Below are 12,703 nucleotides of genomic sequence, written 5' to 3'. Positions count from 1 at the left end.
GCCTGGGCTGGAGCCTCCCTGGTTAGGTCTCCCCACCCTAATTATCCTGTGGTTCAAAGGAGACCAGGGGGCCCGTATTCACATTACAGCATGGGAATAGCACCAGAACCTTTGGATCAGGCTTTCTGGGACCTAGAGACTGAGCCCCATGGGGGAAGAAGGCACTAGGAAGGGGCCATAGGGCCAAGGGATCTGCTGGGCACTGGCCAAAGTACGGCTTTCTCTGCATCCCCTATAGGAGCCCAGTCCCTGGGGACAAGGTGCTGGGAACATGAGCAGTGCAGCTGGAGGCCAGCATGACTTTGTGGTTGGGGGATGGTCCTGTCACGCTCTCAAAGACCAGGTGGCTCAGAAATGGCCCAAGAAGAGAGCGTGGGTCCTCTCTCATGTGACTTCCAAGGTCACTGTGGAATCTTAGCAACAGCAGCAAGACAAGGCAGCTGCCAATGTCTGGCTTGGCTGCCTTAATGTGCTTCCCTGTTAGGAGATAGGGGACCCTGTGCAAACCTTCAAACACGGGTTTTACTGCGCGAAGCACCCTGCCAACAGGGCATGGTTCCAGTGAGCCACTCTCTCTAAGTACTTGGTACCAAGAAAGCAGGTGCACCATCTCAGCGGGGCTGAGGCTGGTCCTTCCCTCAACCCTAGCCTTCCAGCACAAAGCCCTGGCCCCAGCAGCAATCAGCCCTCTGATATGTTGGAGAATCTGTGGGAAGTCAGGTGCAGAGAAACAGACGAGAGTGGTCTCACACTGAGCTGCCTCTAACTCCAAAGGCCAGACAGAGAGCCCATCAGCTGGGCCCCCAGGCACCCTCTAGTGTGGACTACTGGGAATTGTCTTTCTTTAGAGGGATTTTGAAGCTTGTCAGTTTCTGCCCAAACAGCTGGCTGAGGAGGTCACTCTGGGCCTCTGCCGTCCGGTGTTCCCGGGGCTCCATGTGTTCAACGCCATAGACAGTTCTGACCCGTTTGTATGGCCTGGACAGGGGTCTTGCCTGGGGGAAGGAGCCCTTTTCAGAAGTGTGGCCCAGGTCCCCTTTCTTCTGTGCTGATGACTGTGGCCTTGTCCTGCCGCTCTGGCTACTGGGTCTGGACTTGACAGGGGGAACTCGGCTGGGAGTTGCTTGCTTTCGAGGGGCCCTGGATGACTTTTCAGGGGCGGAGGGGGCTCTCCCCATGCTCTCCATGTTTCCATGCCTGGCCAGTCCCAGGGCCTGGTCCTTCCTCTTTTTTTCATTGTTTTCTCTTTTCTCCCTGGGACTTGAATGCAATTGGACCCCCTGATGATCAGCTTCTCTGGGACCCCGGGTGCTGCCCTTGGTGTGGGCTTGAGGTGGGGGCTGGTCAGGGGTGGAGCTCCCCCAGCTAGGACAGCTGGGCTCAGTGGGGGTGGAAGCCATCTCACTTTGGAGCTGTCCACTGGTTGGCTGGGGCTGGCTGCCACCCCCTGTCTGAGTGGGGGGCTGTAGACCCCCACTGCCCTGAGAGCTGGGTCTCAGCTTAACTTTAGAAGTGCTGGGTCTTCCCTTTTCCTCATGACTCTGGACCAGCCCTCCACATGGAGGGGTCCCCACCCCTATAGGTTTTCTTGGCGGTGGGGGCAGCTTTAGCACTTTGCTAGGGGGCGCTGCTGATCTGTGCTTGGAGGAACTCAAGCAGGTCTCTGGTTTGGTGGCACTTCCCTTCTGGGAGGGAACCTCTTGTCTCCCCTCAGGTACCGTGTGGTGTGCGGTTGCTAGCCTCTCCTTCTGGAGCTGGGAAGGGTCTCTTGGGGAACAGCCAGGGGCACACTTGCCTCTGGTGCCTGGGCTCCTGTGTTTTCCTGAGAACAGCTGAAGGGCTCTCTTTTCGCCTGGGGGAGTTTGCCACCTACACGGTTCAAGGCTGCCTAAGGAAGCCTCATTTTCTGGTTTCTCCAGGGCTCTGTCCAGCTTACAGTCACCTGTACCTTCAGCCGAGGCAGCTGAGAAAGGAGACAAGGATGGCGGTGGATGGTCCTGGCCAGTCAACGGTGGGTCGCTCCCCTTTAGTGAGTGGTCTGCCTGGTCCACAGGCCTCTCTTGAGAACTGGGCTGGTCTAGTATGGGGCTAGGAGCTGACTCTGAACAGATCAGGGGTAGTGCAGGGAGGGAGCCCTCTCTAGGAGTGGGGCTGCTTGTGGATGGGCCTCGGTCAGTGCTGGGCTCAGGAGGGCTGGAGGGCATGGCCACCCTGTGCTGCTTGCTGGGTAGCACGTCCTGGGGGACCTGGGTCTTCCTCCCAGGAACTCCGGGCCGTCTAACACTTCTGAGAGCGAAGGGCTGCTGGCCACTCCTCAGGTGCTTGTCCATGTGTCTGTCAAACTGCTCCTTCTTGGCAAAGGTGTAGTTGCAAGAGCTACAGACAAAGGACCTCCTGATGACATGCATGACATTGGCACAGAGCTCACAGGCATAGAGAGGCATGTGTGGCAGTTCCTTCTCCTCTTTCACCCCGTGGGTCAGGCCCAGGTGCACCCTCAGCTCCCAGTGCTCAGGGTAGACCTGTGGGCACTGGGGACACAGGTAGACACGCTGTGGGCTGTGCACCGCCAGGTGGCGCTGCAGCTTGAAGGGCTTGGGGAACTGCTTTCCACAGTGGTGGCAGTCGCGGGAGGGGTCCTTGCAGTCCTCATGCACTGGGACCGCTTGGAGGAGGGACTCACTGTGGGACCAGGGGTCTGGGGATGGAGTCGGGGGTGTCTTGACAGAGCCAGAGCAGATGGCAGAGCTGTTGGTCAGAACGGATGGGCTGCCTCCTTCGGTTGCCGGACTGAGTGAGGGCAAGGCACCATCTTGGCCGTGGCTGGGAGTGACTGAGCCGGGCACCTTGTGTTTCACCCTTCTCCTTGGGGTTTTCTTCCCTGCTTCTCCTTCTTGCTCTGATGCCTCCTTGCTGGCCCTGCCAATTGAGTGCTTGGTCCTCTGGGGTTTGGTTGCTCGCTCCACAATACTGTTCAGGAAATGCGTGAGAGTGTCCTCCCCTTCCAAGCACCCCGGCAGGTCTCCCAGGGCTTGCCGAGCCTGTCCTTTTCGGGCAAAGCGGGCTGCATGCTCCCGCAGGTGCTGGTTGTACATCCAGACATCGGCCACCTCCTTCAGGCACATGCCACAGGCCCATGGCCCGGCTTTGCCCTGAACGTGCTTTTCCCACAGATGCTCCCGAAGAAGTTCCCGAGAGCCAAACCTGCGCTCCACACACATGTAGCAAGTAGGGGGCGGCGAGGGGCTGTGTGCCAGCTTGTGTAGATCCAGCTCACCGAGGCTGTGGAAGCGCTGGAAGCACACCCTGCACTTGTAGGTGGCCCTCCTACCCTTCACTGGCCGGTCTCTGCCTTTGGCTCCCCTGGCCCTGGCAGCTTCCTCTGTTCTTTTGTCCGGAGGCCCCTGTGGGTTTGCTGTGGCTTGGAAGTCTAAGATGCTCGGGTTGGGGAGGTCAGCAAGGTCATCACAGGGTCCTAGAAAGCACAGGTCTTGTATCTCCAGCTGGGTGCTGAGCACCTCAAAGTCTTTAACATAAAGTGGGGGCATGCCAGCATTCCCGGAAAGTCTAACATCATGTTCTCTTTCCAGGTTAGGGGGCTCTGGACTCATGTCTCCAAGGGAAGAGGGTGTTTCACAGGCAGGGCTACACAGCTCCAGGTCTCGCCAGGCTGCTGGGACCATGTGCAGCTGGGGAATGGCCTCAGACCACTCATCCTGGTTCTCGGTGAAGCAGGAGGGCCCATCCTCCATATCGGTGGCCTCTCTGTTGGAGTCCAGGGCCCACAGGCTGAAGCTGGGGGTCCAGGGGTCAAGGCCAGGTGCCTTACTGCTAAGAAGCCCATCTAGGAGGAAGGACTCGGGCAAACTCCTGGTTTCATCATCCCACGGGTCCTCTTCCTCACGGGACAGGCAGAGGGAGCCCGAGTCACTGAGATCTGTGGGCAGGCGTGTGGAGAGGAGCGAGGCATTGTCTACCACCTCAGGGCTGGGCTCCTTTGGTGGTGGGCGCTTTGGCCTTTTGCAGCGCTTCCCGTAGACACGTAGGTTCTTCTTCTGAGTGAGGCGGCCATCCATGGGGAAGAGCTGAGAGAAGGAGACCTCGTCATCGAAGTCTAGAGGTTCCCTTTGACCTGGGCTGGGGGCTTCAGGAGTGGTGCCCCTGGGCCCTGGAACTTCACTTGGGGTTTCTGAGTCATCGATAGGACTCTGCGGGCAGCTGCTGATGGTGCTGTTCACTTTAAGACCATGTGTGCCGTCAGGCGAGTTAGATGTCCCCTTACCAACGCCTCCATCTGACCTACCTCTGCTGTCCTCTGCAGGTTGGCTCTCAACAGCCTGAGATGGTTCTCCTCCACCATCCAATGGCCTGGCCTCTCCTGGTCCCCAGAACCACTGTGCCCAGGCTGCCTTCTGTTCATCTGGTTGTTCTCTATCTATCATCCCTTGACAGACTCGCCACTCTTGGGGGGCATTCTGTATTGGCATTGCTTCTGGACCCAGGGCCCCTGTGCCCATATCTGTATCGTCCTCCAGCACTCTGGGCTCTACCGTGGGGGATAGAGGTGGTGGCCTAACAGCTGCTCTGCATTCTCCCTTGGGTGAGAGGCTCAAGGGGGTGAAATGATTGCCATGTGTGGCTGGTGGATTTGAGAGGTCCCTGTTTGAAGTCACGTGGGCAGTGTCTCTAGGACCATGCTTCTCCCTCCTCTCTCTCGGCTTTCCCCCTTTCTTGTTTGATTTCTTCTCTGAGTGGCTGGAGGAATCAGCAGGCTCCCCACCTTGTCTCTGGCCTTTCACTTCTGCAAGGTTGGGATGGAGCTGGTCTGCTGGGCAGTCATCTGCTCTCCTTGGTTTAGAGGCTGGAACCTTCGCACCCTTTCCTTGCTCAGTCAGACTTGGGGTGTGTGGTCGCTGGTTGAGAGGAACAGCTGGTGTCTTGAGTCCCTCAGATTTCTCACTAGTCACCTTCAGCATCTCAGGACCCACGGTGTCCTCAGATGTTGTAGAGGCTTGGAGGAGAAGTGGCCCAGAAGAGTGGCCAGGGCCTATGGGTGAGTGACTTGGTCTTCTTTTCCCAAGCAACTTGCAGCTTTTCTTCCCAGGGGTCTGGCATGCTTGGGTCATGGAATCTGGAGGCTGGCAAGCTGGCACAGTCATAGGGCTCAGCTGGGAGCTAGCCTCCCTGCATGGCCGGTGCTTCCTGGCTTTGTGCCGGCTTAGGCCTGCTCTGGAGAGGAAAGAGGCTGAACAGAGGTCACAGATCATGGGTAGCCCAGCTGGGTTCTTCTCTGTCGAGTGTGGCTTATTTTTTAAGCCCCGGGGCCTCCGTTTAGACTCTTTGGGACTGAAGGGGCACTTCTGGGGAGAAGGGTGAGATATACTGATTCCATGCTGTTGAGACTCAGGTCTGGAGTCAGGGGCTGTGCAGCTTAGAGAAGCTGTCAGGGCCAAGTGAAGCCCTGCGGGCGTGCCTTGGGCATTGGCTCTGGGTACCTTTGTCACATCAGAGTGTCTTGCCCCAGGTGTCCCTGGGTTGTCCTGTTCCTTGATGCTGGCTGCTGCCTCATCTTCTTGGCAGAGCTGAGAGTTTGGTCCTGTAGTCCCCAGGGTAGCAAGGTCTGTGGGCACAGCTACAATGCTGTGGCATTCGCTATGGCCAGGGCAGGGTGTGCAGCTCTGGGCCCCTAAGGAAGGGTCCTTGCAGTATGTCCTTTCTGGGCTTCTGAGGGGTGGGATTTCCATGCAGTGGGGGTCTGGCACCTCAAGTCTCTCCTCTGAATCTAGGTCATCTTTGGTGGGAATGCTGGTCAGAGGGGCAGTTTTGATGATTATTTTGGGGGAGCTGGGACCCTCTGGGGGAGGAGCAGTGGCATGGGCAGGAGATGTCCTCAGCTCCTCTTTTCCAGAATCTTCTAATGTTCTTACTGTGATACCTTTGGGGCTGTCCCTGTCAAGTATTACAGGGGCTGAGAAACTGATAGGGCCAAGTGGGCCCAAGGAAGGGTCTTTGGGACCGTTGGTCCCTGGGAGTGAGTGGTGGGATAAAGTCTCTTCAGAGCCACAGTGACTTGTTACCGGTGATGTAGGAATTGTTAGTGGCCCAGCAGCTTTGGAGTCTTGGCCATGACTGGCCTTTCCCAGAGGTGCCAAGACAGCATAGGCTGGCTGATGGAAGGGGCTGGGTAGTTCTGCGTAGGAGGAAGGTGCTGGTGGCCCAATAGGCTTGACTCTGGCCTCAGGGTCTTCCTGGGGTAGGGACTCAAGGTCATTGGGAGTAGGTGTGGCTGGGGAGGTGGCAGAGAGGGCCAGGTCCCTATTGCTAAACAGCAGCGGTGGGCTGACTGCCCTCTCTGGGCTTCCCTCCGCTCGCTCTGTCGGGAGAGGAGGTGTGGTCAGGACAGAAGCCGAGGATGTGCCATCAGGGTGGGTGGGACTTGTGGAGGGCATGGCTTCTTCCCTAGAGCTCCGGGCTGCTCGGTTCCCCTGACGTGCCCCTCTGCTCCTGGCCGGCCTCTCTTCCAAACGGGCCCCGACCTTAGCAAGTGTGTCCGGGTTCCCCAGGTTCCTCCAGTTCTTTGGTTGAAATCTGTTAGCTTGACCTTGGCCTTTGGTCTTTTTAGATTGACCTGGTGAGCCCAGATGTCCATCTACTTTGGAACTCAGTTTCTTCTGGATGTCTGTAGTTAGAGCTGGCATCTTTACAGCCTCCGAGGAGCCCCCTTTCACACTGGCCTCCGAGGGGTCCCCAGGATGAAGGCCCTGAGTACTGTCTTCACTCTTGGCTCTAGCACCCAGGATCTGGAGCAGAGGAAAGGAGGCACAGGCTGGTTCCTGGGGCCTCTGTCCATGGGGGGCACTGGTCACCCAGGAAGGATCTGGTATGGGATGGGACCAGGCCTTGCCACTCTGGAGAGTAGAGAGTGGAGAGGCCCCTGCAGGGACAGACTCATCTTTAAAGCCAGGATCCTTTGCAATGGGGTTGGTAAGCATCGTTCCTATGGGACTTCCTGCTTGACCCTCAAGGTGTCCTTTGGAGTCATGGCTGGAGCTAACACTTGGAGGGGAGGTGACACCCTCTTCACCCTTAAGCACCAAGTTGGGCTCTAAGGCCAGGTAGGCACTGGGGTTGTTGAATCCTTCTAGTGCAGAGGAACTGGGGCAGGGATCCTGGGCCTCACAGGGGTCTGGAGAATGCCCTCTTGTATGTTTACTGGGAAGCAGCTGTGGGGAAGTCTCCCCTGTCCCAGAAACTTCATTATTTTTAGAAAACAAAAGCTCATGGTTTGGGCTGTACTTGACTAAGCTCTCGGCATGTAACAAGGGTGCCTGTTGCTTGTTGGAGTCAGGCAAAGGGTCACTTAGGGGGACTGGACAGTCTGTGCTGGAGATGCTGGCCTCCTGCACTGTCCGAAAACTGAGGCTAAAATGTTTAGGACTGAGAGGAGCCCCAGAATCAGGGTCTTTCTGGGTACCTGGGGGAGCTGCCGCACTGCCTGTGTGGCAGGAGGCTAGGTACGACCACTGTTTCTGGGGGTTCCTGAGGGCCCCTTCCTGCTGTGAACTTGACCCCTCAAGACTTGTAAGGTTGGCTGCTGAGAGGATGTCTCTGTGGGGTGAGGTGGACGGAGGTGCGGGCAGCAGGGAGGCCTGCCGTGGGCTTGGGTCCATCCTGCCTTCTGGTGCAGCTTCCTCAGGCTCTCCCAAGGCCCCCTGTGTGCTCCCTTTCCCTTGCAGCTGGCTTTCTAGTTCAGTCACCAACCTTTTGATCTCTAGTTCATCTGCGCACAGATTGCTCATTAGGGTAACACTACAGTCACCTCCATTCTCAGGTACAGGAGGGCTGGGAGACACTGTCTGCTCAAAGCGACACTTCTTACCGAGTACTTTTCCCTTGGAGAGGCCAGGAAAGGGGCCAGGCGGCACCGGAGAAACTTCCTCCAGCAGCAGGAACGGGGGATACAGGGGATCTGTCAGAGGTTTCTTAGGGAGAGGGTCAGTACACACCAGGGGCACATGGGTGACCCTGTTTGCAGACAAACTGTCAAAGAGTGGTGGATCAAATCCATCTTCAGGCAGACCTGCAAATAGGGATGTGGATTCCAAGGTCAGTGGCGAAGGCACCTTGCCTGGGTCTGCTTCAACCCGGTAGGGTGGATTCTTTGGTGGAGCTGACTCAAGAGTCTCCATACTCTGTGGCCCAAGGTAGCAGCTGCCGGCTGGCGGTGTGTCCATAGCTAAAGGCTTGGAGCACAGATCTTCAGGGAAGCAGTTAGCTAGGTCCTTGGATCCGAGGAATAATTCACAGGGGTTGTCGTTGTTAGGCAGGGGCCCTGTTTTGGCAGCTGGACACCCTATAGAGTGTCTGTCACAGTGGTCAAGGTTGCAACCAGAACCAGAGTTCTCGAAAACCGGGATTCTGGATTCAGTGTGGAAAGGATCTGCCGCCTTATCAATGGGTGCCAGGCACCCTCCAGGCTGAGCAGCAGAGGAGTCTTCTCCGGTATGCAAACCGGGGGACTCCATGCACCCAGAGGTACCCAGTCGACAGCCTGCATCTGGTGCTGGCATGCTCTTTCCTGATAGTGTTTCAGGGTGACTGCTGGATGGCCTGGGGCTGTCAGCCTGTGGGATCACTGGAGCAGCGGGTCTGGGGCTCTTCCTGCCACAGCTTGCTGGAGAACGGGACCTCTCTGTGAGTTCTGTGGTGTCCAGGTGTAGCTCAGCAGCAACTTCAAGCTTCTTGACCTCCTGGGGGAAGCCCAGGGTTGCTTCCTCTTGGGTCTCGGTGGTGGTGAGGACATGTGGAGGATGTTTTGGGGCTACTGTGGGGTGATCACTATGCTCAGAGCCTCTCTCCACAGGGACTTCTCTAGCGTCCAAGCTCTGCAACAGGCTGTGTGTCCTCTTTGGAGTCAGGGAGCCCTGGTTTTCACCAGCCTCTTGCCTCATGACCTTTCTTGGGTCCTGGGTCGCATCCTCTTTCTTTCTCTTCTTGCCTTGGCGCCACCGTTGGCCGCTGTGGCGGGAACAGTCTTGGGCAGGACCCCCTGAATCCCGCTGCTGCATGCCACCCTCCTCCTCAGACTCAGAGGGATAGCCTTGGCCCCTGAGCCTGCCCTTCTGGGTGCTAGGTGGTCTTGCAGGCAACAGAGAGACGTGGGAGACCTGGCCACGTGGTACTTGCCGCCGGTGGCATCTGTTTTTCTGTTGTACTATCTTGTGGATGAGCTCCTTGCTCCAGGAGCCACCTCGACCCCTCCTTTTCCTGGTGTCTTTCCCAGAGGGCAGCTGCAGGTGCTTGGAGCTCCTGGTCTCTTTAAAGGAGGTCCTGGGGGTGCTGAGGTCTGTGTGAGCATGGCCCTTGCGAGCCTGACTTCTACGGTCTTTGGGCTGGGGCCGCTCAGCACTGTGGCCCTTCTTCCTTGGTCTTAGGCAGATGGCTCTGGCAGGGTTATTAGTGCTCTTGGTCACACCCGGCTCTTTCCGAAACAACTTGAATTGTTTCCCTCTCCTCTGCTGCCTGACCAGGGTGGTGGCATCTGCTTCTGCAGATGCCAAGCCCAGGGAGCGGGTTTTGGGCCTGTTTCGGGCTGGGCAGCTCCTGTCTTCAGTGCAGGGAGTTTGAGATTCTGGCATGACAACTCTGGACGGGAGCTGGGGCTGGGTAGTGTTCTTCGGAGTTGCTCCCAGCTGGGTATTGAGGGAATGCCCAGCATTGGGCCCCCTGGAGCCTGAAGGCTCCTCATCAGCAAAGACATCAATGAAGCTGCTGTCTATCTCAGGGTTGTCCGACTGATACTCCATGCCGTTGAGTGCCTCAGTGATGAGCCTGTCCAGCTTAGCATCATCTTCCATGTCAAGGTCCGAGGTGGGGGGGAGTGGGAATGGGGCAACAGCCAGGCTGGCGGGCAGGAAGCCTGATCTCAGGGAGTCATCTTTGCTGTCCCCCTGGTCATCTCTGGTCAGCAGGAAGGGGACAGTCTGGTTGTGTTCAAGCAAGCCCGAGTGTGCATCGGTTGGTGCCTTTGAGGTGGTGGTGGGTGTGGGTAGCCCCGGAGGCTGCAGGGGACCATCCTTGGTCTTGGCTAGCAGCAGGCTGCAGAATGGCCTGTGTTCCAGGAAGGCTGCTAGGCTACTGTAGTTGCGGTCACACTGTTTGCAGGTCAGCAGTACATCTAGCTGGTCCAGGCTGGCGCTGCTGAGGGAGAAGTGCTGGGCAGAGTACGGTGGTGGCTGTGGAGCAAAGCCCTGCACCCTGTCTCTGCCCAGGGAGGGGCTCTTGTGGGGGAACGGGGCTCCCTCCAGGCTCTTGAAGGCATCCTCAGCTCCTGACCCCTCTGTGGGGAGAGGGAAGGCTTTGGCCGACTCTGATTGGTAGCATGTAGGGAGGGTGTGTGTGGGCTCTGGGGAAGGGAAGGGGCTGCTGGTGTCCTGGGAGTGGGTGGGGGGCAGGAATAAGGCTGAGGTCCTGAGGGGTCCAGGTTGCTGGCTATCCTCAGAGCTGGGGTTGGCTGGGCTACTGGATGGTGGCGACAGAGACGAGCAGGTGCTGCTGCTGGCTGTGTTGGTTGCAGGTGACGGAAGAGGGGACTCACTGGGAGAGGCTCCCATCACCCTGGGTGGGGGAAGGCTGAGGGCTCCTTGGGGTGACACCTGGGGCTGGTTCCCCCCAAAGAACAGGGGCTGGGTTCCAGGGTCCTTCAACCCACCATAGGCTAGCAGCCTTGGGGAACTGCTTGGCTGACCAGGGCTGCTCCTGAGAGCTGACCGTGTCTCCCCAGGCCTGGAGATTGTATTCAAAGCACTCAGAGCTCCCTGGCTGTCTCCCTGCCACTCAGAAGACCCCCTGGGGAATGTCAGTGGGCTTAGCACCCCCATTTGGTGGGAACTTGGCATAGGGGTGGTAAGCGCCGGGGACCAGGGCAGCGGGGGACTCTGGGGAAGGCAGAGCTGCTGGTCTTCGAAGAAGGCTGTCCTGGCAGCAACCACAGGTCCCAGGGTGGATGTGGGGTAGGAAGCTGCTGAGGAATCCCACAGCTGGGGCAGATGAGCGGGTGGTGGCCCAGAGGTGGGCAGCTCTGTGTCCAGAGGCACTGGGCTGGTACCCACCCCATTAGTTCCGTATCCCTGCCCTGGAAAATGCCTTTGTGGTGGAGGATTTGGGGGACCCCTGGGACTTCCCAGTCCATCACGAATGGGAGGGGGCCCTTCAGGAAGGCCTTTGGTCAGGCTCTTGTGCAAACTGTCATGGAAGGGGCTTGGGACCAAGTGAGCAGCACCAGGTGGGGAGAGGGCACCTCCAAGATCACTGGGAGTGTTAGCTCCCACCGACTGGCCTGGGTTGCAGGGTAGGGATGGGTAGGCAGGGTTTGTACCCAGGGCCTCCTCAGACCAAGCCACCAAGGGCTGGTGGAAGGTGTACAACATTGTCCCAGGTGCCTGATCATGCTGGGCCGTCTCTACAGGGAAAGGGTAGGAGACAGAGACCCTCTGGGGGCTGCTAGCCCTGCTCCCTTCAGGGAAGGGCTTGGGCTTTGTAGAGGGGACCCCAAAATTAGCACCTGGGAAGCTGTTTTCAGCAGCAGGAGGCCAGGGATTGGTCCCAATGGCCTGGACGTTAGGGCCAGAAGCAGGCCTATGGGGGCTGGTGCCACTGCTCTGGGAGGCCCTCTGGGGTAAGGACCCAGGGGTGGCACTTGGTGAGGTACAGTTGGTGGAGGTAAAGCTGGAAGGGGCCTCCTGAAAGCACCTTTGGGAACCATTCTCTTCCGGGGAGGGGAGGGCCCTTGGGATGCTGGGCCTGCGGCGGGCTCTGGTCTTTTGGACCCGAAGAGCCTTGGTCTCCGACACCTGGGGGACTTCATGCCGTAGGTCTGTAGTTGGCTCATCCAGGATGCATCTGATCCTTGAAGTGCTTAGGTTGTGGAGCGGTGGGTGACTGCTCTCCATCCTGCCAGCCAGCCATGAGTAAGCTTGTGCACAGCTCTCTCCTGCTGGGGCCTGCGCTTTCAGTAGCAGGTCCTCTTGCTTTACCTCTTTGGCCTGAGACAGCTGCGCTTGAGGGGAACCTTGGGCCTGGGCCTTGTTGCCTTCATCTCTCATGCCCCGGGTGGTCCTGTTGGCAGAGCTGTGGTCCTTGAGGGGCTGTTGAGAGGGGCACCCGAGGCTGCTGGCAACTTGGCAGGGCTGCAAATTTCTGGGCAGAGTTGGGGGCCGCTCTCCTGGCATGGCCCCACGGTCCCGGATGCTAGGAGGATGCAGTGGTTGGAGGAGCAGCCCAGGTAATGGGCTGGGTGGCCATCCTCACCCCCTGACGGGGCTCAGGGAAGCCTATACTCATGGTCCTGCGTGTAGCCTGCCAGAAAAGACCATAAATGAATTGCAGGTTCATGGGGGATGGATCTTACGGGTGGGCTGGGGCAGGAAGCCCATGCTGGACTTTGAAGTCTCCTATGGAGACCATGTCTAAGCCCAGAGCAGCAATACTTGTGTGACTATCACAGAAACACCTGTCTCAGAAAAGAGGGTGACTGGCTCGGACAGTAGGATCCCCCCTACAAATGGAGCCAGGGATATTAGAGAGGTATGTAAAAAGGTGGGGGGAGAAAATGAAAAAGGGAGAGGGGTCTGAATATCTGAGAAGACCACTTGCTTCTGCAGAGGAGTCCCAATTGCTACCTGCTGGGCATGAAAAGCACCAT

General features: G+C 58.0%; 1 protein-coding gene across 1 annotated transcript; it reads right to left on the bottom strand.

Annotated features, from left to right (window-relative positions):
- Positions 1 to 809: 809 nt before the first annotated feature.
- Znf469 (zinc finger protein 469) lies at positions 810 to 12,230 on the bottom strand. The gene has a single exon (XM_038313038.2). It carries the CDS (start codon positions 12,228 to 12,230, stop codon positions 825 to 827), a length of 11,406 nt encoding a protein of 3,801 aa, XP_038168966.1. The 3' UTR covers positions 810 to 824.
- Between the last annotated feature and the right edge of the window lie 473 nt (positions 12,231 to 12,703).

Source organism: Arvicola amphibius, chromosome 15, assembly GCF_903992535.2.
Source record: "Arvicola amphibius chromosome 15, mArvAmp1.2, whole genome shotgun sequence".
NCBI lineage: Eukaryota > Metazoa > Chordata > Mammalia > Rodentia > Cricetidae > Arvicola > Arvicola amphibius.
The sequence above is the reverse complement of the archived record's forward strand: the minus strand, read 5'-3'. Positions and strand labels throughout refer to the sequence as shown.